The 27310-nt window shown below is 43.5% G+C and overlaps 1 protein-coding gene across 1 annotated transcript in view; it reads right to left on the reverse strand.

The window, feature by feature from the left end:
• LOC146860745 (uncharacterized) overlaps nucleotides 1-27310 on the reverse strand; it is a 317920-nt gene that overhangs the window by 4531 nt on the left and 286079 nt on the right. Inside the window, exons 22-23 of the mRNA XM_085646168.1 lie at nucleotides 1722-1870; nucleotides 1199-1296 (exon numbers count right to left, since the gene is read on the reverse strand). Of these exons, the coding sequence (XP_085502294.1) occupies nucleotides 1199-1296; nucleotides 1722-1870 (247 nt within the window). The remainder of the gene's footprint in view (nucleotides 1-1198; nucleotides 1297-1721; nucleotides 1871-27310) is intronic.

The raw sequence follows: 27310 nt of genomic DNA on the forward strand, positions 1-27310 counted from the left end.
AAAAAAAAATTGAGGGAGTGAGAATGCAAATAGAGTCCTTTCCTCACAATCATAAACAGAAATTCCATTGGAAAACATAGGAATGGGCTGATCAAATAAGACAGAGATGATCAAACCTGTGGGTAGGAACACATAAGTTAGCCAAAAGGATCTGATAGAGTCATCTGGTGGGATCAGATCAGTCGGCGCTCCCATTTTTATAATTCTTTTTCTTACATTTTGGTCACTATAAAGCCATATCGGAATGCATTTGTTTTTGTTCTAAGAAAAAATTAAGCTGAAACTACAACTTTTCCACATATGCTGAACTGAAAAAGGCTTTGATGCCTGTCATGTTTCACTGCATCTGAAAACGCTAGTATTGTCATAGAAGCACACATGCTTAAACAGGAATTCTCCTACTTTTTGTAACTATCCATGTTGTAAATGTACAATGTGCGCACATGTGTCCTTTTAAAAGACTTTGTGTAGTCTACAGAACGTATAAAGGCTATGGGTGTCATTCCGAGGGCTCTGGTAAAGTCGATTCAGGTGCAAATATTACTGTGCGCCCTGAATTGGGATTTCAAGTTGTGACCAAATATCCCACAGAAATGACATTTCTTCTCCGCATAAAACTGGCAAAATTTGTGAGGTGGAAAACCACAACATTCCAAGCTGTGGATGAGGGGAACATGCAGCATTACTTTGCCATCCTTCATTCTGACATTTGGAACTTGGGTTGTATTATTTCCGTGGGAAAACCTGAACTGAGCTGTATAGATATTATTTCCCAGTATTACTACCCACGGGGAATTAAGACCATTTATCCAGTATCATACTGCAGAATGTTTTACACTGTAAACTTTTCCTTAACTCATTTCCAGCTCTGATGCATTCTGATTAGTGAACTCATGAAGTATTGTGAGATCCAATTTCATTCTAATTGGTCAATGAACACGAATCGTAATTTTACCTTGTCAAGTTTCTATGCTCTGTATGTGTTTTATGATCAATTATGCTATCTCAAAGTTATTCAAAATTTGGCATTTTCTGAACTTTTACCACTTTAGGTAGACGAGCCAAAGACTTTGATGTTGTTGAAACTATCCCCCATTTCGACTGTTCATAGATAGAAACATTATAACTACTTATGTGACTAATGCAAACACAGCCTAGTAGCTCCACAAACCCGGGTTACCATGATACATAGACTCACAGCAAGCTTTTGGGGTGGGATCAGAGATATCGCCAATGGAGATAGTCCTTCAATTTGATCCTTCACCAGGGAGGAGAGTTCCACATCCTGGAGGCCAGCTTAAATAGTTGAAAAGGAAATATGGCATTAATACACAATACTGCAGAGAAGCTTCCAAAAGTCTGCAAAGGTAAAGCAATTTCAACTCATCTGAAGTGGGATCCACCAGAAAGGGAAAAGCCCTGGTAAGACAAACATCAACAGAAATGGAGAACAAAAGAACAGAGACAGGAGAGGCAGAGAACACGAGAGAGACAATGAGAGAGAAGGTGACTACGACCCTGGCAAGAGAGAGATGACAGTCTTTTTAGGGAGGGTTTAATAATTCCCAAAAGACCTGAAGAACTAAAAGCGCCCCTTCCACATAAGCAGTGCATGAGAAATACTCTTCACAATCAAGGGAATAATTACAGGCTCTCTTCTCAGCTAAACATCACACAAACTGTTCCCCACACTAATCTAGAAAGTATTCTGCAAACCTTACCGGCAACAGAACCCATTTCAAGAAAGACATCCACGGTCCATCCACTAACCGACCCAAAGGTGCTGGGCTGGGTGCAGAGCCGGCTGAGGGCCTCCAGCTGTGCCTCGCTGCAGCTTAATGCCAATGTTCCAATGTACAGGACTGACTTGCTGGAAAGATAATCATAATCCTGTTACTCTTGATTGCTGCTTCTCTATTATAACATTAGATTTTCTCATGAGACCTTCTCACAAGACTGATCAGGGTTTTTTCCAACTGGAATCCCGTCTGTGGAAGGAGCTTCCCTTATATATTGTAATGATAGAAGATCACTTCTGCTTTTGGTTTAAAAAAAAAAAAAAAACTTTAACATAAATAATGCACTTGTGTGTCGATTGGAACACTGTTGTGTTGTATTTAATCAACTTGTGCAACTGACATGAGCAGTGTTAGACAAGACACTTTTAGTATAACATTTAACATGTATGCAAGAAAGGATTAATTTACCTTCATGATAACTCCATCACTCCTACTCTATAGGGTTTCTACCATTATTAACGTGTGGGCACCATAGCACCTATTGGCGGAAACAGAAACTGCTACTAAGGCAGTTAATGTACAGCTTTCCCAGCGGATAACATACATATGGTTGTGCATCATATGCAGCAATGTCCCCTTCTCTTGTACTTGTGTCCACCCTTCACAAATTCCTTTTGTAAACAGGAGGGAAAAAGTGTTTATTTTTGGATGATGGCTAAGGGGTGATGAGAAGGTTATGATATTAGGAGCAGGATCAATGGATTTACAACATAGGTACAATTATTCTATTCCAGGATCTCATAGAGAGAGAGAAAGTAAGTGTGTGCACATGCTCATGAGTGTGTGTGTGTGTGTGTGTGTGTGTGTGTGTGTGTGTGTGTGTGTGTGTGTGTGTGAGAGAGATTCAGTAGCAAAGGGGACCAGGAGTGTAAAGGATCGGCACATTGAACAAATAGGCTTCTCAGATCCTCCTGCCCAGGTCAAATATCACTGTCAGGAGGAAGCTTCGAGAACTTAATGCCTGGAGGAGGCATGTGCAAGAGACCATTTAGCTGTGACAGGCACATACTTGGAAGCAGCTGAAGCGATCTTAGCTCTGGCGCAGATGTTCAGACACTGGATGGGCATATTATTAAGCACAATACAACAGTGGGAGAAGAAGGAAGTCATCTGTCTAGCAATTGTGAACTTAGCAACTACTTGAAGGTTGTCATTGCAATCAAAGGTCTTTAACAGTTGAATCATGGAATACAGAGTCCTGGTTTTGTACTCTGTGGTTGAATAGCATTTCCACAGACAAAGTGCACAGATTCGAAACAAGGTGTTGGTCAGGTTGGAGTGGGAATACTGAATTCGACTTTTCCAAGTCTCATTTTTGCACCTGATTTATTTTTACAACTCTTTTAATATATATTTTTGTTTTAATTCTTAAAGTTGTTATTGTATAACGTTTTCATTTTTTAATATCCAATGTTTGTAATTAAAGTGCTTCATTAGTTATGTTTACATTATAATTGTTTTAATGTTTTATTATGTTTTGGTGTTATTTCAAGTTTGTTACATGTATTATATTTGTCAGCAAATTGTTTAATATTTCTTACAGTATAAGTACATTTTTTTAAATGTAACATTGTTTTTAAAGTTAATATGTTTTTATATAGTGTATAATAGTTCAAATTCAATACACGCATCTATCGTATGTAATAAAATTGTGACCTATTTGTTTGTTGTCATTATTTTTGACATTACATACAAAGAATGTAAAGTCAATATGTGTGTCCTAAATGTTTCATTGGTGATATTTGTGTTCGTAATATTTTATCAAACAATAATTGATGATTTGTCCTGTATTAGGGATGGGGCGCAGAAACTGCAGCAGGAGACAGCACTTTTCATGAGTTTGACAGACACAGTCAACAAGGAAAGTCTACTCTGTCGAAGATGGCAAGGATAATCTGACTTTGGAGGAACATTAAAAGGTTTAGAGGCCAGGTGCATGAGCCTATTTGCCACTCTCAGACACTCCGATTCAGAGTTTGTGACCACAAAATAGGTTTTCCATATTTATTAATCACATTTTAGGAGTGTTATCTTTTGCCAACATATTTAGGTATCCTTCCAAATAGTGAATCCGTATGAGATGTTTCAATGCTTTGCAACCAAAAAATTACTGACTGTCGAATAGGAGTGCCAACTCATTAACAAAATGAAAGGGGTCCCCTTGTGAATGTAAAAACAAGGTTTGTTGGGGAGTAGGCACTGTCAACTGTTAAACAACCTTTTTAAAAAAGAAAACTTTTTTTTAAGTGCGGCCTTGTTTTATTTAGGCAAACAGGCTGCATAAAAAAGATTACTTTATTTAAAGGTGATTACAGACATGATGTTCTGCTAATCCTCGTAGACCACCAACCCTTTGATGGGCACCAATCTGAGGGAGCCGCAATTTGTGACCTATCTCATTACTATTCATGGTGTAAGTTGGATTACAACCCACTCCGAATCAGAATTTTACGAACTGACCTGACGGTTTGTAAAATTCTTCACTGGTTGCAAAAATACTGGTTACATATTGCAACCAATTATTTACGAACAGCATTTCGTACATCAGGCCCTTAGTTTTAATGGTGATTCTTCTAGATAATAAAGGTGACAATTCTTCATGAGTGTATAATGCAAATAGATAACTTTGAAGTGAACCTTTTGGTTGACACCGGGTCAAAAATCATCATCATTGCCATGACTATGTGAAATGGAATGCTACATAATAAATAAATAAACAGAAGTAACATACAACCAAGAGCCTCTGGAGGGCATAAGATTGTACTTAAAGGAGTGTTTAATGCCAAGATGTAAAATAGAGTGAAGCATTAAAAAATGTGTGTGTTGGACCAGGGAGATTTTGAGATGGTATAAGCGGAGGAAGCTGGGGAAGCTGCAAATGATAACTGATCCATGCAAAAGGCCATACATTTTCACTGTAATAATGGATGATTTATCTTGAAGACATTCTACAAGATTAAAAAGTGGGTTCAGAGTTAGTAATGGCACTTGACAAAGCATGTATTTTTAAAACACTGGATGTGAAAGCAGCTTATCACCAGGTAATATGCCACACGGAGTCAAAAAAACTAACTGCTTTCATAATACTGGAAGATTTATCCCAATTCTGCAGCATGTCTTTTGGATTACACTTAACCTCTGCAGTATTCCAATGTATAAATAAACAAAATATTTAAAGATATGAAAGGTGTTTGGTGCGGGAAAAAGGACTATTTGTCAAATGCTACGGCCATGTACTCCTATAATCAGTGTTCGGTTGTGCATCTGATCTAGCTGTAAGCCCTTACCTTACTTGGTTCAGTAGTAGATCCTCTGGTGAATGCTTCTTCTGTATTTGAGAAACCCCAAATACAAACTATGAATTAACAAAAGTGTTTCTTTGTTTTGCAATTTTTCCTTCATTTCTTGTTTTGATTTTGTTTGTTGTCTTCTCTTATTTCCCTTGTATATTTATATCTCATCCCCTTTCTCTCTTGTCACTATTATTCATTTTCTCACTATTCTTCTTTCTATTTTGTGTTTTAATCAACTTGATTGTTTAATATCTTCTTAATTATTGCTATGCTTTCCACTAATATATATGCATATTTTTTTTAATAAATACACTACAGCTTTTAAAAAGCCCTAGGCCTGCGTGCCATACTGTAGAGCGAAATGCATGTTGGCTAACAATTGCAACAATAAATAACAAAAACAATTGAGATCTAAGGAATTGTTATGTCATTCTGAGCACAGGCATCTCATTGTGTGTTAGAATGTTTATGTAGAAGTTAATAATATTACCAGAAACATACAATAATAACTGTCTTGCTATCTGTATATGAACCCTAATACTTTTGAATTAATAAAGGAGTAATCAGCAAGAATTTGGTAGAAGCATCCACCACAGGATCAACTAATGAAAGGTGTTGTGCTGTCCAGGATGATGTATTGATACACAGTTCAAAAGCAGGGAGATAGGTTGTTATGTTGAGTTGGTCTGACCTTGAATAAAGGACAAGTGCAAGTTCATGCAAGCACAAGTTGAGTACATAGGTCATGTTGTAAGTATAAATGGTGTGCAAACAAAATCATACTGTGTTTCTGAGGTTGTCAAATCACCAGCGCTTAAAACCAGTTAATATGCCTGCAAACCATACATTTCTTAGGTTTATGCGAGTTCTACTCGAAATCCATCAAGGGGCAATCATAAAAGATGCAGCCTTTACACAATCTTGTGAAAGAAGATGTTGATTGTTAAATGGAAAATAGATTGCGAAGAAAGCATAACAAAGGTCAAGGAATAACTGCAAGTTGTACCATCCGTACAAACATTTGAAAAAGCGTTTGTTTCAGTTGCTACTCTTGATGCAAGTCAATTGGACTTGGATGCAGTATTGAGTCAGATTGAATGTAGCAAATCCAAAAGTAAAGCCTTTGCTTCTAGAAAACGAAAAGATGTAGAGATAAAGAAATAAGATACTCTGTTATTGGAAGGGAGTTAATGTCATGTGATTGGACTGCAAGCAAGTAAAATACTTTAGAGTGGGAAAGAACATCCATTATTTGAACTGACCACAAACCATTGGTAAACATTTTGATTACAGGTGGAAAGGGTAGGTTCTCAGCACGCACAGCAAAACTGGCGTGCCCGTTACACAATTGAACGTCTAGTTGCATAAAATGTTTTGCAGTTTATTTATCTCGCATGCCTTGTCAGGAGAAAAATTCCGCAGATTATGATGATGTGGAGAATATATTTGTAACATGTATGTCTAGCGAGAAGGGATGGAGTGCGGTCAATGAAAAGGAGTAGATGCAGATTATGAAAGATAATGCAGAGCATGAAGAAGTTAAAGTCTCATTGTGAGGGAATGGCCAAAGGAGAAAGCCTTGAGTGTAAGTCTGCATCCTTATTGGAAGGTTAAAATAGTTATCAATTGAGTACGAAATAATTGTGCAGGAGGGACATACTGGCATAACCGGCATAATGAAATGAAATGAAAATTACTTTTGTATAGCGCATTACTGCCCTGTGGTATCTAGGCACTTCATGCTGCAGAAAGATAGGAAACAAAAAAGTATGGAGGCTAGTGGGGGAGATCCCGACAAAGGGAGAAAATAAAAAACAATTGATTAAAAATACATGTTTTCAGGGCTTTCCTAAAAGCACGAAGACCTGTGCATGTCTTCGAATAGAGAGGGAGGGAGTTCCATCTTTTGGCTTTACATTGAAAGAAAGTCCTGCCTCCCCAGCGAGTTTTTCTGGCTTTTAGGACCATCACATTGAGGGCTGAGGTGGCCCGCATAATTCTGGACGGGTGGCAAATGAATTTCTGTTTCGCATATTTAGAGCCAAGGCCATTCAAAGCTTAAAAAGTAATGCAAAGTGCTTTGAAGTCAATACACTTGCAGATAGGGAACCAATGGAGCTGAGCCAGAGCTTGAGAGCCTGAACGATGCTTGGGAATCCTAAGTATTATACGCGCCACACCATTCTGCAGGACTTGTAGTTCATTTATGAGTCTCTGCTGTAGATGACATCAAAACTTGATTACTGTAATGCACTGTCCAACATGAGAGCGGTAACCAGCAGTCTCTGCATGTTCTGCAGAATGAATGGAAAAATCTTCTTCAAGATTTTGACAATGAAAAACATGAGGAAGTCACAGTATTGATATTTTTATTAAAAGACAATTTGAAGATGATACCCAGGTTTTTAGCTTTAGAAACCGGTATGGGTAGTGCTCCTACTTCTTGTGGCCACCAAGTAGGGGACCAAATAGATGTATTGTTGCCCAGCAGGAGGACCTCGGTTTTGCGGGAGTTACATTTTAAGCAATTGTTAAACATACAATTACTAATTTCCATCATGCAGCTATGAAATCTGCCAGTTGTATCTTCTGGGTTGCCAGACACTGAAACTACTATCCGAGTGTCATCTTCGTAACTGGTGACCAAGAAGCTAGACGTTTTGATTAGTGTGGCCAGAGGGGTAACCTATAGGGTAAAAAGCATAAGGCTCAAAGATGAGCCCTACAGAACCCCACATGGTAGCAAGAAGGTGCTAGAGGAGCATTCCTCCAGGGCCACAAATTGTCTTCTCTGCGACAGAAAGGATTTTAGAATGGCCAGCGCAGAACCCCGATACCTACAGCATGGAGCCAATCAGTCAATATAGCATGGTTGACCTTATCAAATGCAGCTAAACGATCCAACAGGATTAAGGCTGCATTTGATCCTACATCAAGAGTAGTTCTCAGCTCTTCTGAAGAAACTATCAAGGCTGATTCTGTGTTCTCCTCTGATGCCGAACTGTGAATGGGCCAGCAGATGGTCAGACGGAAGGACTGTTACCAGCTCTTAATTAAGTTGCCTTCTCTATAATATTAGTGAACAACTGAAGTTGAACTATTGGTGACCAGCAAAGGATCAGGAATTGCCACACACCCACACCCCCTGAAGAGACTGCAGACCATACAGACCTCGGTGGCCAGGCTTATCCTCGACCTCCCCAGATGGACCCACATCACCCCTCAGCTGAAGAAACTCTACTGGCTCCCTGTCCACAAGAGATGCCAATTCAAGATTCTGACCGATGCCTGCACAGCCCTGCACAACCAAGGACCAGCATACATCAACCACCGCCTGAGCTTCCACCAACCATCCAGAAGCCTACGCTCTGCCTCCCTCTCCCTCGCTCACACCATCCGCATCCAAAGAAGCAAAAGTAGAGGACGCTCCTTCTCCTAACTCATCACATTGTCCTGGAACAGCCTCCCCTTCCATCTCAGGACCTCACCCTCTCTCCAGGATTTAGAAAGGGAACTTAAGACCTGGCTATTCAACTGATGCCACCCAAGCAGCTAGGCTCTTAGTGCCTGCATACCCTTGCGGCTGATTAGCTGCACTTTAGAAATCCTGATTGATTGAAGATGAAGAAGCGGTATGACTGCCTTAAGGAAACCTGTACCGAGGTGGTGAATGGTGACTTTGTCAAGATGAAGTTATCTGATCTGAAAAGAGGTGAAAACAATATTCCTCAGCTATGTATGGTAATAGGATCAGAGGTAGGGCAATCTGCTCAAAGAATGGACAGTGGTAGAAGGAGTCAAGGGTGATTAGTCGACCCATCAAGACTAAGTGAAGGAATACAAGCTCAAACATAAAATGAACGACTGTCACAAAGGAGGCATCCAATGCAGAATGTGTTAAGCAATCTTACGCTGGTGCTATAGATTCTGAGAAGACATCTGCAATTGAGTCTGTGAATGTGAGGGACTGTGATTGCTCAACCCAACAGTGAAGATGACACTGCAATGTTGCAAAATTGTGTTCTATCTGATTATCTTTCTATTTTCTCTCTCTGTGGTTACCTGACCTCAATGCGGCAGGGCTCGAGGTATTTAGGATTTTGAGATTAGTGGGATGATGTAGGAAGAGCTGAGGGAGTTTAAGGGGCGGTGAGTCATGGTGGTGTGCTAACTGGTAATAACATGTTATACTTCATCTGTATAGGTGTATTCTTGCAACAAAGTCCTGCTGCCCTCTTTGTGGTTCCCACTTCTCATATTGCCTTTCTGTCCCCCATCTGTTTCTCACACCTGGCTAGTTCCTGTAGTGTCCTGTTTCTGGCCGGTCTACTGGCAAGTCCTATGGCCGCTTGATTATTTGTCCCTCGTTTCAAGACAAGCGCATGCTAGGCATGACTGAATGACATGAAACTAATACTGCCTTCTTATTTTGGTACCTCAAAGGGCTATTGCACATGAACAGCTAGATATTTAATAACGAGCCAGTGTCCATGAAATGGGTTAGAACTGAAATCTGGGTTTCTCATGCATCAAGGTTACTGTGGATAGGATGCAGGCTAATTTCCATTGGGAAGAAAAACGCCTGTCAAGATTTGGAGCGGGTAGTGGGTAGGAGCTATAGCTTGCTCTTCCAGTTCTGGTCTCTTCAGTTAAGTTTTGATCAGGCTCTCCTGTTATAGATGGAACTTTCCCTGCTGCTGCTGGGAAGATGCTTTATGTTGAGAGAGGATATGTATTCCCCAGTGAAGTCAGTTTCTGGCATGCAGGTGGTTAAATGTAAATGTAAATGTTGTAGACTTGTAAAGCGCACAGCTGCCCCAGCAACGGGGCGTCCCGGCGCTGTAGACCACTGGGGAACCCGTCCTGGCTATCCCTGTGAGATGGTCCCTTTCTGGGAATCTCCAAGGTGAAACCAGGCATCCCCGGCGTCTGTGGGGGGCCGTTGTAGAGATGAGGCAAGCTTAATGCCCAGAGTTGCCGAGTGTGTTCCTGGTTAGAGTAGGTACCGAGGCGAGAATTATCGAGTCCGTTTTGACCCTGGTCCACGACCCTGCCGCGTCGGGAATTGAACCCTGGTCCCTGGCCGATTCTCTGCTTACGGGTCTGCCGCCTCTAACTAGTGAGCCACACCTCTCCACGGGGGACCATCAGCATGCAGTGTCAGATCTTGGTACCCAAATAAAAGCGGCCCCATTAGCTAAAAAAGTGGCCCACATTCTGCAAATTGGGGCTATTTCCACATGTAAAAACAGACTGTATAGGTGTTTTGAAAGGCATTCATTTGTAGTTGCTGCATGCAAAGTTTGTCGTAATATGTGGGAAATTAACAGTAAAAAGCAGCCCACCAGACCATAAAAAGGCCCACTGGTGGTGCGATTCCTCAGTCTCCATGGTCCCATTTTCCACCTTCTCTGCATACTCTTGCTCTGTTGTCTTTTATTCCCTAATCTATATGATGATCTGACACATGGTTGTTTACAATTTTAGGTAAGCCTTTGGGTGCTTAATATTTGTTGTTAGACTTTGAGATGAACAGCATAACGTTTGTCAGATGACCTTGGTTTGCCAGAGGATTCAGGGCTTGATGATGAGTTCTGCTTTCGTGGAGAGCTGAGACTGCCACCAAAGTGGGGATGTGATGCTTCTGCTATGCCAGGTAAAAATAGTGTCTTGATGGGCAATGTGTGAAGGGCCTTTGTGAGCACCAAGTGATAGGGCTTGTTTGGGTGCAGTTACTCATGCTTGTGTGTATTAGCACCAGGGTTAGTGTATGGATCAGTTTATGGATCTACCAAGTATGGTCTCTTGCAGTGTGAGTGCTAGGAGTTTGATTATCCAGAACCCTATTTGTTCCTAGTGGTTCTCTGGGAGTCTCCTGTAGTGGGTTGTAACAGTTAGCTAGCCCAGCTGAAGTACTGCAGGGAGAGACACAGACAGAGGTGCATATAGAAGTCGTTCTGGTGTTAGGAGTTGTATTGGTGATTTGGAGAGTAGTTAGTACCAGAAACGTTGGAGCAACATCTCTGGTCTTCAGCTTGGGTTTCAAGGCATTCAGAAAAGTATCTGACCTCATGAGGTCAGATACCAGCAATAATCACGATTCTTGAATCTCTTGTCAGACAGCAAGGGCAATCCCACTTTCTCCACATGTCGGTTAACCCACTTGCTGTATATAACTCAGAACAGTGGAGATAACCTAATGGAAAGAGCAACAGAGGTATGGGAATGAGAGAGAGAGAAATATTTCTGCAGGCTGGGTGTTTGAAGGCGCAAACAGGACTCTCAGAGAGAATGGATAGTACAGTATAACAGTAGCAAGGTACCAGAGTACAGATGATCCAGTGAAGTGCAGAGCCGCACACTAACTAGCCCCAAGGAAAATCTGGAACACCGCCTGAGAGCTAAAGTATGGAAGAGCTCCAGGGCGCCGTAAGGCAGTATAGTGCTAGATACACGAGAAGGAGACCGAAGCAGAAGTTCAATACACTGGTGAACCAAGAAGGACACTGAGAATCTGGGAAAGGGAAACATTGGGTCACTGAGGAAACAGACAAGGGAAAAAACTAAGGTGAGGCATTGTGATACGGGCGCAAACTTGTATGAAAACTGAGGGAGTCGAAACCACCAATGTTGCGAGACAATAGTCTATGGGTCAGATGAAACATTATAGGGCTCTGCCTCATCTATTCTGGAAGTCAAATACTAGCCCTGTAGTGGCTAGGGGAGTGTGTCTTGGACCCAATTCAGGAAGTCTCTGTCCTTCATAATTGTAGTTTCCATTGCCCCATTCTTCACCTCCTACACGGATGATGTTTCCTAACTTTCTTGTGGGAGACCTGACAGCAACCCCCAACTTTGGATATGAGGGGAATGGATAAAGTGATCCACATGGTCCAGCTATTCTTAATCTGATGGGCCAGAGGTCTCAGATTTGTCCACCTTCTCAAAGAGGTGAACAACCAATGAGAGGCCCTAACGTAACTATTGAACTTCTGGTGTCATCTGTGACCCCGAGGGTTACAGATGCCGAAAATCAATGGGAGAATTTGTGACTAACTTCTGTCCATCAAGAGTCTGGTGTGGTACAAAAAAAAGAGTGTCATGTACTTTTTGGTCCAGCCCTGCTGTCTGAACTATCTCCTAATAACTCTTTGTTTTGCTGTCAGCCATTCGAGATGCTCCTGGATAGGTACTGTTGTGCCTCCAATGTCTTGGGAGTTGTATGCTGTATTTTCTTTCACCAAAAAGATGCTATGTCTGACCGAAGCCGAAGGTATACAGTCAAGACCTGGATTGGCCTTGTTAGGATGAGACTGCAACAAAAAGGAGGGCCTAGGTTCTACTCCCTGATGGAATCCCTCCCTCCTCTAACAGTCACTGGAGCAAATTAAGACTAAGGGGCATATTTACAAGATAATGTCTCACTGTGACGCTGAAAGCCATCTTGCTGCGCGGAGCTGCGTCATTAAGAAAGTGCAGGGATGCATCGCATTTAAAACAATACGACGCATCCCTGTGCTTTCCTTTGTGCAGGCGCACAATAGGCTGCCTAGCGCCAATACAGGCACCCTTGCACCATGGTACAAGGGTGCCTGCGTTGCAGGGATGATTGTTTTTGTGCAGGAAGGTGTTCCTGCCTGCACAAAAACAATCACTGATGGTGTTTTTCTCCTGTGTGTGCTGCATTTTGCAGCACACATAGAGGAAAAAAAAGGATAAAGGTATTTCTCCTTGTTGCGCCACTTTTCCGCCTCCCCTGATGAGGCATTAGAATCTGACACATTCCCAGGTTTATGGAACTTTGTAAATCAGGGAAAGCGTCAGAATCCATGGTCGTTGCGTGGAACACCCACAGTAACACCCATAGAATGTCCCTTTCATGCAGAGTAATGTGTGAAAGGGGGCCATATTTACAAGTCGATGAAAAGCCAAGCAGGGTGGCTTTACGTGGCATTGTAAACATGGGCCAGCACACTGCGCCAACGGATCGTCAAAAAAAGTGATGCTCTGGTGGCGCAAGGGCCTTGTAAATATGCCTCTACATTTCCCTAATGCACAGATGGTAAAATAACCATGCTTGAATTCTCTATGCCACAAGTCAGAAGAACTGACCTAGAAAGAGAGACTTACTCGATCCCATGTTGTAGTAGTAGGTTTCTGTGAGAAATCGGGGCTCAGGCAGGGAGGGGTACTCAATGGCGTCTCCTTTGTAGATCAGAGTAAGGTTCCTAGAGGGTTTGCAGCTCTTGGACACTTCATGACCTTGCTTTGAACTTTGCCACTGGATCCAGCTGTAATAAACTGTCTGGAGCTTGGTGCAACCAGCTACTTCAGGGTGACTTAGTGCCACTCACACCACATGGATATTACCAGTAAGAGCAACCACCATATAGAAAGTGAGGGTCCCCGAAAAGGGTGGATCACTGTTGCATTGACAGTAAAGGTGTTTGGTGCATCTGATTTCTCAACCCTTGTACTCTTGATGAGGTCCCTTATTGATGATGAAGGCCAATGTCTCCTGTGGCTTAGGTTTACCTTTATCCCACAGACAAGCCAGATGGCTCCAGATGGACCAGTGCGCATGTTAGCGCATAGAGAAGCACCAGATGGCTACGACCAGAGCGCATGGTATGTGGATCAGCTGCTGCAAACTGATTAACATCTGGAACGAAAGTGGGTCCATGTCTCTGAGTATGCTAAAGGGGATTGTAAATCCCATAAATATGTGAAAAAGGGAACTGGCGGTGAGTAACATACACAAAGAAATGGGGGCACTGCAAGACATAAATCACGACTTGTTGCTGCAGCAATGACATCTGAGCCACCAGGCTCCATCTCCCTCGACAGAGCCGAGACAGTGCTTGATGCTGACAGCGAAGAGGGGGGAGGGGGTATGGAGCTGAGAAAAGGTCACAAGAGAGGGCGTTGAGTTGAGTTCACACAGCTCGTCCTGTCAAATGGCGGCTCTCTTGGGCACTGTACAGTCTCTCACAGGTGACTGCATTAAACGGAAGAGAAAACGGCTTCTACTCTCTGCTCTTACAACAATTTAAATAGCATGCAGTTTTTCTTTTACATGGTTGCATACGATTGTTAACATTTCACAGAAACTGATCAAAAAGATTGAAGGATCACTCTAGCAACAGGTGCACTAAAGCAAACAGTCAAGATACTAATGTCGCCCCACCTCTGACCATCGACCGGCAGACCTGTCCTGCTCCTGTGTCCTACACAGAGCTGATGAGGCTCGCAACGGGAGTCACCGAAAAGAAACCAGGTTCACTTTTAGTTACAACCTTTTCCAGGCCTGGGAACATGTGGCAACAAGTTCAACAGGAAATACATCGAGGGATAATAAGAATGCTCCTCTTGCTTTGACAACGCCTAGTAGCACTTTAATGAGTAACAACGGGTAAGATGACACACAGCCACATCTCACCAAAAGGGAACGTAAAAGGCAGAGGAAAGCCAGGAATAAGATTCAGCCGCCCTTAAATCAGGGTCAGCTCACTGTTTCCAATAATTACAAAAAGTCCAGCTTTATTTCAAATCCTGCACTGATAAACAAAATCTCGCGCGGGCAATGAACGATCAGGCAGTAGAGGATGTACCCGCACTGCCACCATCTGTAGTAATGGAGAGCACGTGCTCTTCATTTCAGAATGTCGATCTATTAAATCATGATACTACTGTGAAACTGCTTCAGCATGCCCCAAACCCGCTCCACTTCTCTCGCACTTGTTTAACCACTGGAAAATGTTCCAAGTTATAAAGCTCCAAGAAACAGGGGGATGTTTTACAAGCCCCATTCGCCACCGGAGCGTCACTTTTTTGGATGCTCCAGTGATGTAGCACGATTTCCTATTTTGACAAGGTGGCGCTAAGCCACTTAATGTGACTTAATGTCACCTTGTAAATATGCCCCTTTCTGCCCCAGTCCTCTGCGGGAAAGGAGTGTGTAATGAGTGTTGCAGTGGGCTTTCCACTGCAACACCCACTGCTTTTTGACACTGCCCCAGATTTACAAGGCTAAGGCAGCGCTAAAAACGAATGCCAGGGAATACCGGATCTTAGAATGGTGATACAAGTAGAAATTATTAATTTCTCCTCGTTTTTTGCTCTTTCTGTGTCTGCTGCATTCTGCAGCACTCCTAGAAAGAGCAAATTGCTATTATTGATTGTTTATGTGCAGAAAAGTGTCCCTCTCTGCACATAAACAACTGCCCCTGCAGCGCAGGCACCCTTGCAACATGGCAGCAGGGTGCCTGCACTGGTGCTAGGCAGCTTTTTTTGCACCAGCGTTAGGGGAAAAAGAGAGGTGCGCCGTATTCTTGTGAATACGGCGCATCCCTACATTTAAAACCAAATCCGAGTGCGGCGTTGCCAAATTTGGCATAGCTCCGTGCTCTGACATTTGTGTGTAAATATACTCCATGGTGTATGATCTCCTTCACATTACTGGGCTTTATTGACTTCATTAGCCCAGTGATCAAGTCAACAAAAAAGGGTCACTTCAAAGTGGGGACTTGCGACTTATACAACTGCGACTTAATAGGTGGAGAGTGCAGTTGTGCACCAAGAGGGCCCAGGGCTCTTGATGGTTCAACTGGACAACTCGTCAACTGAACAGTGTTCTTCCTTGATATTACTCATCATGTATATACACCCTGACACAAAAGCTAAAAGAGACCTTTCAGACAAGCTAATATCCCTATTTATCAATCTGAAAAAGCGACCGATTCCAACTGAAATCTAGGTGTATGGGGATTTCAACATGAATTTTTTTCTAGCACTTGAACCTAATGAGAAGATCCTGGATAATAATTTTACTTGGAACATCATGCTTTTGATGTCCCAGCCTTCAAAGTGTTGTGACAGATTAGGGGAGTGCTTCATAACTGAGGATAAGTAGGTGGGGACAAGAGTGTTAAATGGAAGACTTTCAGGTGACAAGCCACCATCATGGACACATTATACTTCAAGAAAAAACTCCCGCCTCGATTACACTATTGTTTCCTTATCACTTTTTAGATACAGAAGATCTTTCAATATTGAGCACGGAAAGGAAAGCAACCATTTGCCACAGAAAATAGAGCGGGTGGCTACTCCACTTCTACGTTCGCCTGCAAAAAAAATTTCTAGGCTCAACTTACAATCAGAAAAAACTAAAGTGGTCAGATGATTTAACTGCCACAAAAGAGTTACCCTCCGAGAAAGCAATGAAGAGCCCAAGCTTACGCCATCGCAAAACTGGGAACATTTTATGTGAAATCTGTTATATAAATTTGCCTGGCCTAGCAGAAATAATAATTTGAAGTCAGATAAACATGAATTTAAGGCCTTCAGCTTCTTGCAGGTCGGCAAAAAAGAAAGTTAATCAGGCAGTTAAGACACAAGAACTATATATAAATAAATCCTATGGAGGGAGAAAAATATGCAACAGGATGATTTTTGGGCAAAAGCTGTACAAGTAAGGATAACACCCAAAATGTTTGGAAGATTTTAAGTAATATTGTCAACGGCAGTCACATTGTAAATAACTCAGATATCACAGAAACCACCTGGTATGGGTTTTCAAACGCCCACTTCTCCATTCCGAAGGAGGCTAAGAAAGCTAATCATACTTCAGCGCAAATTAATACTATCGCCTGAAACTCTGTATTGTTTAATGTGCAACCAGGTTCACCGATGTGTCCACTGCATGAGACGATTACTGACAATGTAGAGGAATAGCTAGAATATACGCCTAATCGAATAGCTGTGCAAACAGGAAAGTGATGGAGCCCCTGGGCCGAATGGCTTTTTCCAAGTTCAATATCTTGTAAAAAAGAACGCTGGAACTCTTTTGGTTTCTACTGTATACCGTAGGCCTGTGACATAAGCATTGGATGGATGAGTTGGAATCAGGCTTAGAATGTTGAGTTCTGACTTACACGCAGCGGAATAAAGATGCGTAAAATTACTCTACGGGTGTTGCGTACTTATTGGCGAGTGCGCTACACCAAGCACTGCATAAAACAAACCTGTATTATTGGTCAGCAAAAGTAATAGTGGTTTTCAATCATATTCTTCAAATTGAGGAGGTACCCGACTCTTAGAGAGGGTCTATAATCAACCTGATCTATAAAAGATGGGCCAGATCATCACCTGAAAATGATTGTGTAATATCACTCCTAGACAGCAAAATACTTCCACTGTTTCTGGTAGATCTCACAGATTGGGCAAAAGACAGGGAAATCATTCCCATTAATCAAAAGGGCTTCTGTCATGGGTTGGGCACCTCCACAAAGATCCTAGCACTCTCCCTCTTCATTTACAAACTACAGAAGGCCTGACCCTCTCTAAATAATAGTTTTGAAGACTTTAAGTCTGCATTTGATTGTGTTCTGAGACATAATTTGTGGTAAAAGCTGACCCAAAGGGAGGGGGCCAATCAACTCCTCTATACTAATACTTGAGTGAGGATAAAGATTGAGGATAGTTTGCGTATCTCCTGCACAATCTACACCTTCTTGCGACTGAAGTAGGGTTCTGTCTTGGTTCCCCAACATTTTAATCTCTAGTTAGCCGATCGCATTTCACCTTAGAGGCTATTAACTTTCATACGCCCAAGCTTGGAGGGCTCCAGCTATCGAACATGCTCTATGCAGATGACGTGATTCGGATCAGTCAAACAAAAGAAAGCCAACAATGACTCTTAAACATGCTAGCAGAATGTTCAGCAAATAACGGCCTCATTATAACCCTAACTAAAACAAAGGTTATGGTGATAGATACGAATATAAGGAAAGAGGAAAATTTGGATCTTCGAGCCCAACAAATAGATTGGAAAAGTATAAATACATTGAGATGATAATAGACTCTAGGGGGGTCTTTCCTATCCCACAAGCAGCAGCCAAGAGGTAAAGGAAGCATCCTATTGGCAGCATTCTTAACTTAATATAAATCTTTCAGTGGCCTATCTCTTGTTCCAACGCTGAAAATAGTCACCACAAAATAACTGCCAACAATCACATACTGTAGCAAAGCTATGCATGGAAGAGGTGCAAGTGTGCTGTACAATATTGTTTCTAGAACTTATAAACATCTCTTTGGTCTTCCAAAAAATGTATCCCCGTGCAAATATGCTTACAATTTAGCATCACAAAGCAAAATTAGTGAGATAGGAGGCCTTTATAAAATGCTACCACAAACCCGTAGCACAAGAGAGCAGTACCTCAACAGCTTGTTATGGACAGAAGTAGAGAACGGCCAGAACTGCTTCACCACTAGAATCTAGCTAGAAGACTCCTTGAATTCCTTCCACGTAAAAGATCTGTGGAACACGTCACTCATGCATGTGATTTTCCAAAAAAGTGTTGAACAGTGGAGTAAGGCAGTTCTCGCTCCTTTAATACCATACTACTTTGTTTAAACGATCCCATGCATGGATGCTCTTGAACAGTTGCAACAACTTGAAAATACAACTATAGCTTGGGCCAGGGTTTTCAATCCATGAAAAGAAAAATGGATACTCTTTCGGTTTGGATGTCTTCTATCGCTTGACCATACGCCACCATGCATCAAATACCATGAAATTAGGAATTGCAGATGATGTGGTAACATAAAGGAAGACAGGATACACCTGGCCTGCATTTGCTCTACCCCTATAGATGACTGAAGAGAGCTACTACAATCTGCTTTTAACCAACTGAACATATGCACATGTATACATGCCATCATGCCTGTGTGATTCAATGAACTCATTACTAAATTGCCTATTTACAAAGTTCTTGATCAGGAAAGACAAATAAATAATGACACATTTATTTTTGTGTGACATAAATGGCAGTGGGTACTTTCAAAATAGGACAACAATTGAAAATTGATCCTACTCTTATTTTGTAAAAAACATTTTGTATTTGGATGCTGCTAGTTTTTACTGTTAGCTTTTTACATTTAAATCCTTTTGTATATGTCTTGTGTATGCAATGATTTTAATTAATTATGCATAATAAACTTGCAGTGCAAACAAAGTTCTCTCAGGTCTTGTACACAACCCCACGAAGGCCCAAGAGACAGTTGTTATAGCACAACTTAGAGAGGAAGGCAGAGGTTTGGTATGTGATTAAAGGGGCAAGTCAAAAAGCCAACATAAGTTTTACAATCCAAACAAATATATCAAACTTGTCCTGGCTAATCACTATCATGAGGCCTATGAAGATAGTGCTGAACGAGGTTAAAGAGTTCCAAGGATGCAAGGAAATTCTTTGAATTTAAGCTGCAGAAGAATATCCAGGAAGTGCCACATGCAGAAAACCTCTGAGAAGATGAACTCCGGGTCCTGCTTGAGCTGGAGAGCCAGGAACATAAGTGAAGAGTAGAGCCGCGGGGGGGGGGAGGGAGGGAGTCAAGCCACACTCTTCACCCTGGGTGTGACTGGTGTGATCCTAGAATCCTGCAATAGATCCTTGAATCTTGTATTAGATAATTAAATGCTAGAAGTGGGTGGGACTGTGGCAAGCCACAACATCCATTGCCTGCTATACAATCAGGTCCTGGTCACGCCACAGGTTGCAAATAAAAGAGAGTAGGTTTGTGGAGTGTTGTTATTATTAATTAGTATTTGTACTGGGCACAATTCAGCATTTTGTGTCACTGTACCCATGTTTACTTATATTTTTGGTTGGTTTCTTGCATTGTTATTTTTTTCCCTGGAGCTCAATAATTTTGTTTCATTTCTCTGTTGTTGAACCTGTCATGATGTTGGGGTGGGATGTCTCGTGCATTGTATAAGTGCATATACCCCTGCAATGAGTGACCAAACTGCATATGAAACTGGCCAAGCTAACTACCTAATCTAGCATGTATGCTGTGGCCTCAGCCTGTCTTGGTAATTCCAAGGTCCTGAAATGGTTCTGTTATCTGGAGGGGTGCACCATGTTTGCTCTCTTTTGTCAACATAAAAATCCTGTCCATGTCTGGGTTGTACACATTTATTTTTGATGGCAGCAAACTGATTTTTTGAAATTATTTGTCGTGATCAAACTTTTTTGTGTCAGAAAGGAGTATGGCCTATCAGCCCTACTCCGAAAAAAGTTCTACTTCAATGTGGCATCAGGGACCTTGCGCTAATGCATCAAGTACGTGTGTACATTGTGCGTTTCTGACACACAGAAGACAGTGAGACTGTGTGTAATGTAAATATGTTTGCTGGGACCAGTCGGATCCATTTTGGATGGTTTAATATGGCACAAGATAGAGCATGGATACAGCTTCCCCCAGACAACAAAGTGTATTGCTTACATCCCTGGCGCTAAAATTGGAGACCCATACACTAAAGTCAGGGAGGACGAAGATGGGCTGCCTTTAGGAGTTCTAGGAATACCTTTTAGCAAGGAATTGCTGATTAGATTTCTCTGAGCTCTGCCATTTGGTGGATGATATGGGCAAGGGGTGAGTCTCTAGGTTCTGCTGTTAAAGGTGGGGATGCTTTTTAGGCAGGAACTCCCGTTTTTAGGTCTCGCCAACGCAGCACGCATGCGCTGCATAGGCAAAAAGACCTTTAGCAATGGCTTCGGCTTTTCAGCCAAAAACGTACACGCGTTCCATTGCCTTCAATGGCAACGCGTGCACGTGTGGCGATTCACTTGCGGGAGCGAGCGGCGCCATATGGTAGCAATTATTGCTCCCGCAAGTGAATCGTGCAGGCACCCCACCTTCCCCCTGCTTCCGCGCGAGGCGCTTGTTTAACTTCTGTTGCACATTAACAGTGCACACACTCCAACGTGTGCCTTTAAGAGTAAGCACAGACAGGCACACACAGATGCACGTCCGCTCCCACACATAAACTCCTTGGAAAATGATGTCATGGCAGGAGGTGTACTCTGCCACTGTGTCATTAACAGAATCCAGTGACGGGAGAGCAGAAATGTCTCCTGACAGCAGTGATCAGAGATGGAGCAGGGAATCTGTCTCTGACGCAAATACAAATAACCCGAGACCAAACATTCTGTTTTGATAAGAGAAAGAAAGTCACAGGTCGTAGTTCATTCCAAAAAAACACATAAATGGCTTGCACAGAAAAGGGGAAAAACAAATATTAACAGATGACAAGCAACGGAATAACTTATTCCGTTTTTTATAGACTTGCGGCTGTCTGCCTCTATGCTCATCAGACACTGCATCACGTGAAAGAGTAAAATCCAGCCATATCTCCAATAAGGGTGAAACCCACCCTTGAATTCTAACTCGTCTAGCAGGAGACAAGCCCAGAAATTACAATAACCTTCTCACCATGCCAGAGCACACCATAGTATTCCTTAACACCTGTTACAGGGGACGTCTCCAGGCAACCAGGCCAAAGACCTGAACCACTGGCGCACATGCATTTCCACCCACCCTGTGGGTGGTAGGTGGCATACTTTATGAAGACAAAGCCACCCATATAAGCAACCTGCACCTGCCACCTAAGAACCTTTCTTTACCCACACCTGGAGTAATAATAGTATCAGACTTTTTATGCTATGTGCTGTTTGCCTGGATCGTGCCAACCACAAGCCTACTTTGCTACCAAAATACTACCAAATAACATACTAAACTTACCGTCTAAAACCCCAACTAAAATCCAACAGACTAACCTAGCAAACCCAACATAGTATAGCCCACAGGGATTCTGAATTGAGACACGGCTGGATGGGCAAAAGATAATGCATCTGCAAAATGGCAGCAGAGGTCCAGAAGCGGTTGTGGTCACACAGCCATGGAAGGTGGCTGCAGGAGTGGATAGAGTCAAAACACCCTTAGCTCAAGGGTGATATTATATTCCTCTTCCAGACAAAGCAGCCTCCACCCATAAAGCTCCTCACCCCACGGCTTCCAGCACCAGCAGACTCAATCTCCACAGTACTGTGTGCCTGTACCTGTTGTTGATAGGAAGCAGGTGTTGCAGGTACAACACCAACGTGGAACAGCCTAAGTGCAGTGAGATTCACACTTTGCAGACTCTTCTGTAGGACACACTATATTGTATGTATTATGGATGCTGGAAACACTGACACGCATGGTCTAGCATGTTATGTATGAGCAAAGGGAGGTGCCACCAGGGCAGACCCAGAGGTACAGGTGTGGACACACCTGGGAGATCAAGAGAACATCCAATGGCACTGCAATTGTATTTTGTTTTAAGGCACAGGAAAATGCTTTCAAAGGTGGCATGCAGCCGTTGGTGGTGGAGACAGGAGGATTGCTGGGGGGGGGGGGGCAAAAGGAGGGGGGACTGCAGGGGCCATATCAACCAGCATTTCAGTTCGTTTGGGCCAGATGCGGGCCTTAATGTTTCCTTCTGGTGCCCCTGCAGTCCATCAATGTGCTCACTGTATCCTGACACCCATGTTGCTCGTTTTACCCTCCCACCTATCCCTAATGCCAAGTAACATGGGGGGCTAGGTGGAAGTTTTTTTTGTTCTTGGTTCAGTTCGATTTTTCTTGGCTCATTATTCTTGGGTGCATATTTCCACATTCTTGATTGTCGTTGCAGGATTGGATGTTTTGGCATCAGCAGGATCAGTATTTTCAGGAGTCAAAAAATCCAGGAAATATTGGATTGACTTGGCTTTAAATCTTTCTCCAAGCAACGGCAATGGTACTATGGTGTTCAGTCTGGGCCAGCGACGGGCGCTACAGCTGCTGTCTCCAGCCCTTTGGGGCTGCTGGGGATTTGGTGCTTGTGCCAGGGGGCCAAACTATGGCTCAGTTACCCAGGCCTAAACCCCAATGGGTGGCTGGAGGAGCCCTCTTATGGGTTGACTCTGTTATGGTTATTTCCTGGTTCAGCTTAATGTTAGCCCTTACTCCCTTTGCATGAAGGTGTGTGTGAGTTTGTCCTGTGAAAAGATACATGTAGGTGATCCCTTGGTTCACTGGCGCACAAGTCAATTAACTGGTGCTGTAAGGACCAGCTAGGTGATTAACCAGGACTCCAAGAAAATCATGGTTAGAAGATTCAATGTCTTGATTATCATCAAACAAAACATGTAAGAAAGTTTTGGGATATATTTTGTAACTCTGAACAAAACATTTATCATGTTTTGTGCGTAATAAATATATCCTGAGAACCTTTCATTCTCAAACGCAAGTCGGTCCATTTGTTTCTTTTATTTGTTATGAAGTGTTTTACTTTATAGTGTAAGTTAGCCCCTAAGGCTTCACCCCTCCCTTCTATCCGGCCTACCTGGGGTTTCACACCAGTGTAAACAAGCTATCCTTTTGAAACCAGGAGACACCTCCAGAGTATCTGCACCACTGTTTACATTACTCTGACTGGCTGCAACTCTGCCTCTCCTCCGGTCTGTGAACTGCGCTGAAATTCAGAAACAAGCATTTGCAATACAATAGGTCTCGCATTTGTGAGAGTTTGAGCTTTTGGCACTTATAGTCTTTGCTTATGAGAAGCAAGGCTGGCAGTAAAAGAGGCACAGACACTGCCAACCTTGCTTCTTGTAAGCAACGATTATAAGTACAAAGTGCGTGTTTACCTACCGCTTGCAGGTTTTCAAAACTCATAAATAAAAGGCATTGCCATTTACAATGCCAATAGCTCAAACTCTCGCAAATGCGAGACCTATTGCATTGCAAATGCTTGTGCTTATTGCTACTTCAGGAGTGCTGATTACCGCTGGGAGCAGAGTTTTCACACTTCAATGCACCCATGTTTTTGATACTTCTACGTGGAACCGGCATCATCACTACCTACTGTGAGTTATCAGCTTGCACAAAGGCTGTGTCTGCATTACAGTCAGAACATTGCATTTGAAACCACCTCAAACAGGTGCCTGGACCTTAGACAATAGATCAACATCCCCTGTCTGGAAAATGATTATAAAAGTTCTACCTAAACGACCACACTTTGTTCCCGTTCCAAGATTTGTTTGACCAAGGAAGGAAGTCCACTGCACAGTACTCACAGAGCTGCTGTCAGAACTGGGCTGGTGTCTCAAATGGGAGGGGACATTACCTGAAGTCTGCACAACGTGCTGGAGAAGCTATTGGTCTGCTTAGCACCTAAAAGACTGCTTGCCTTCTCAGAGAGGGAGGGAGAGTACCTGGCCTGCTGGAGGGGAGACTGTCTAGAAGTCCAGCTGTGCCCCCAGTGCTTGGGATAACCAGAAGAAGGCGACTGCCCAGTGGGAGAATCACTGGACTGATGTGTGTCATAAGGGTTAGCTCTGTATCCCAGAGCTTTATTCATGTGGTGAACTGGTATGTTATGTGTACAGCGCACAACTCACCCGGAACGGTGTCCTGGCACTGAAGCAGCAGATTAAGAGCAGAGCCACGGGCGGGGCTAGGTGAACAGCCATGTCATCAGCTTCTTGTAGAATTCAGGAACTGAGGAAGGGCTCTGATGTTCAGGGGAAGGTCATTCTAGGCTTTACAAGTGAGGTAGAAGGCACAACCGTCACATCTGGTTCTGCATATGCAAAGGGTGTGTGACAGTAGGAGTCCAACTGAGAGGTGGTGTTTGATAAGTTTGTGGAAGTTTATGCTATTGTTGAGGTATGATTTCTATGGGTGTGTGAAGAGTTTCAAGAGTGCTTGTTTGTGGATTGGGAGCCAGTGGAGTTGCTTGAAATGAAAGTGAGAGTGAGCATGGCGACTGTGTTTTGTATAGTCTGGAGTCTTCTGGTCAGTTGAGTGTTGATTCTATGGCAGGACCGGAGGCTTCAGATTAAGCTTTACTTTCTCCGTTTATTTTTGCTCCAGCAGCTTTTAGCCATGTATTAAAACAACAAGAAACTACATTTCCCATGATGCAAAGGGAAAATGTAAGCGAAAAAAAGTCTAACAGAAATGAGCCAATCCTGAGCCAGGACCACCCACAACTTCCTTCGTGGGACGCTCTACACTCCTCTTTCTTCGCTGCTCCAGCAGCATTAAGATAAGTGGATTTGTTCTCTCTTCGTTTTCGCTCTAAACGTGCACTTTACCGTGTTATTCTGCTGTTTCTGCTTGTGCACGTCAGTTATATTTGAGACAAGAATTTGCTGATGTGCATGTTTTTGTCTTCAGGTTTTTTCCGGCTGCGGGAGTGTCTCACGCTCCTTCGCGGCCGTGATTGTTTCCTCAGGCTCTCGGCGCATGCAGCCCTCCCGCCACTAGCGGTCAGCGCGCTCTACACCTCGCGCGCTCAGAAGTGCGTTACCTCCGGCGTAGCCGGCAAGTCGTTTTCTTTTCCCTAACGCTCGCAAAGGATGAGACTTGCTCGGCTGCGCTTATCGCCTCACGCGGGGGAAGACGTTAAAGCCACATTAGTTTACCATTAGCGCTGCTAGCACTTGGGCATTAATTTACACAGAGAGCCCCTGCCTGGAGCATAACACCCGTACAATGGGTAAGACTTACATTTAAATTCAGGGACCGGCCCAGGCAGTTACACCCTCATTACCAGTAGGGAGCAGTGGTCCCAGGGCTTAGTCCCCATATATTGCCGCTGTCAATATTAAATCTAAGGGTTATTCCCTACCCAGACCCCTATTGTTGCATAGTCGCGCACTGATCATACAATGGAAGGTTTTGATGATTATTATGAGGAAGAAGAGGAGGAAATCACCTATTTGCCTATTGATGATCACTTTTGTCAGGTGATGGACTCCTCCATCCTCAGGGAGGTGTTTCAAGTGGTTGCGCCCCTGGAGAGGAAACATGACCAACTTCAGGCTCAATGCCAGCAACCTCTCCCTGCGAGGGAAGATGCGACGGGGCCCAAAAATCCCCTACCTCCAGGTGAACCCTCCACTAACGCCCTTGAGCCAAAACAAAAGCGCCCTGCTGATGACGGCGTGGATTCTGATGCTTTTGCGTGGCTACAAAAGGTGTTTATGGATGCCCAGTCTCCTCCAGCGCCCATGAAACCAGCGGAGGATCTGGCGTGACCCTCTGGTCTCCCGGTTGCTTCGCCTGCGGGTGATTCAGATGAGTCCTCCCAGACGTCTGATGGGTATGGCGACTCGAGTAGGACCTGGCGCCCTGCAAAAGGGAATCAGTTAGCCCTTCCTGAGGTCGACAACAATATGCTTAGTCCGGACGATCTTCTCCATCCGAGGTCCGCGGAGTGGGTTCCAACCCCTAAGGTGGCGGCCAGGTTGCGTAAGCCATTGGACAAGGAGGTTAGAAGCTGCCTGAGAGCAGAGTGTCCAAGACCGGCCCTAGATGGCAAGGTGGCGGTCATGCCGGAAGTGGACCATAAAATGGCCACTTTCCTGGCTAAATTAATTTGTGACCCCAAGAAATGCATTGATCGCTTGTGGAGAGCGTGCCGAGATAAACTTCTGGACATGGCAGGCCCCTTGGCGAAGATCCTAGACATGGCTGAGGACACCAAGGCCTCCAGTACCCTTATTTTCCCAGATATTCTCTCTACTGGGCCAATAGGGCGATTATTTTTCTAGGGAATGCCAACACGGCAATATCTACAGAACGGCGCAGGTCTTTGCTTATAAAAATAGACCCTAAGTTAGGGGAACTGGCCACCTCAGAGGCTGGCCCAGTGGCAGAGGGTAATCTCTTGAGGGACCCCTTTGTGAAAGAGTTGGGCAAATTTGTAAACACTTTCAACTCACTAGATAAGGCCCAAACATCTAGCAAACGTATCTTCACCCCACGTGTTTTTGGCGCAGCCGGTCATGGCAGTGGGCGCTCGACCAGCCGTCCCTACAACCGAGCCTCCTTCAAATCATCAGAGCCTCATAGAGGACAGTGGCAGGACCCAGAGAAGTTCGGTAATTTCTACCCTACCAGATCCTACCCACGCCATAGAGGTGGCAGAGGACACTGTTCCTACAACAACCAGCAAGGTGACACTTCAGTATTTGGGGGACGTAAAAGTAGGGGGCGGACTGCAATTTTTTCTTCACAATTGGTCTTCTCTTACCTCAGATGCCTGGGTCTTACAAACCGTCGCAGGGTCCCAAATAGAGTTTTTCGAGTTGCCATCTCAACCGGTTCACCCGAAGCCATTGTATTTCTCGAAAGATTAGGTGGATCTGATAGACAGGGAGGTTTCAGAGATGTTACGCAAGGGAGCGATTCTCCCCTCAACCTTGCACCCTCGAGGTTTTCTCAGCAACATTTTTCCCGTGGAGAAACGGGATGGGGGTTACTGCCCGGTTATAAACCTCAAGGAGTTCAACAAGTGGCTCGTCTATCGTCACTTCAAAATGGAGGGGATTCACCTCCTAC

This window comes from Triturus cristatus, chromosome 3_1 (assembly GCF_964204655.1).
Source record: "Triturus cristatus chromosome 3_1, aTriCri1.1, whole genome shotgun sequence".
Taxonomy (NCBI): Eukaryota; Metazoa; Chordata; class Amphibia; order Caudata; family Salamandridae; genus Triturus; species Triturus cristatus.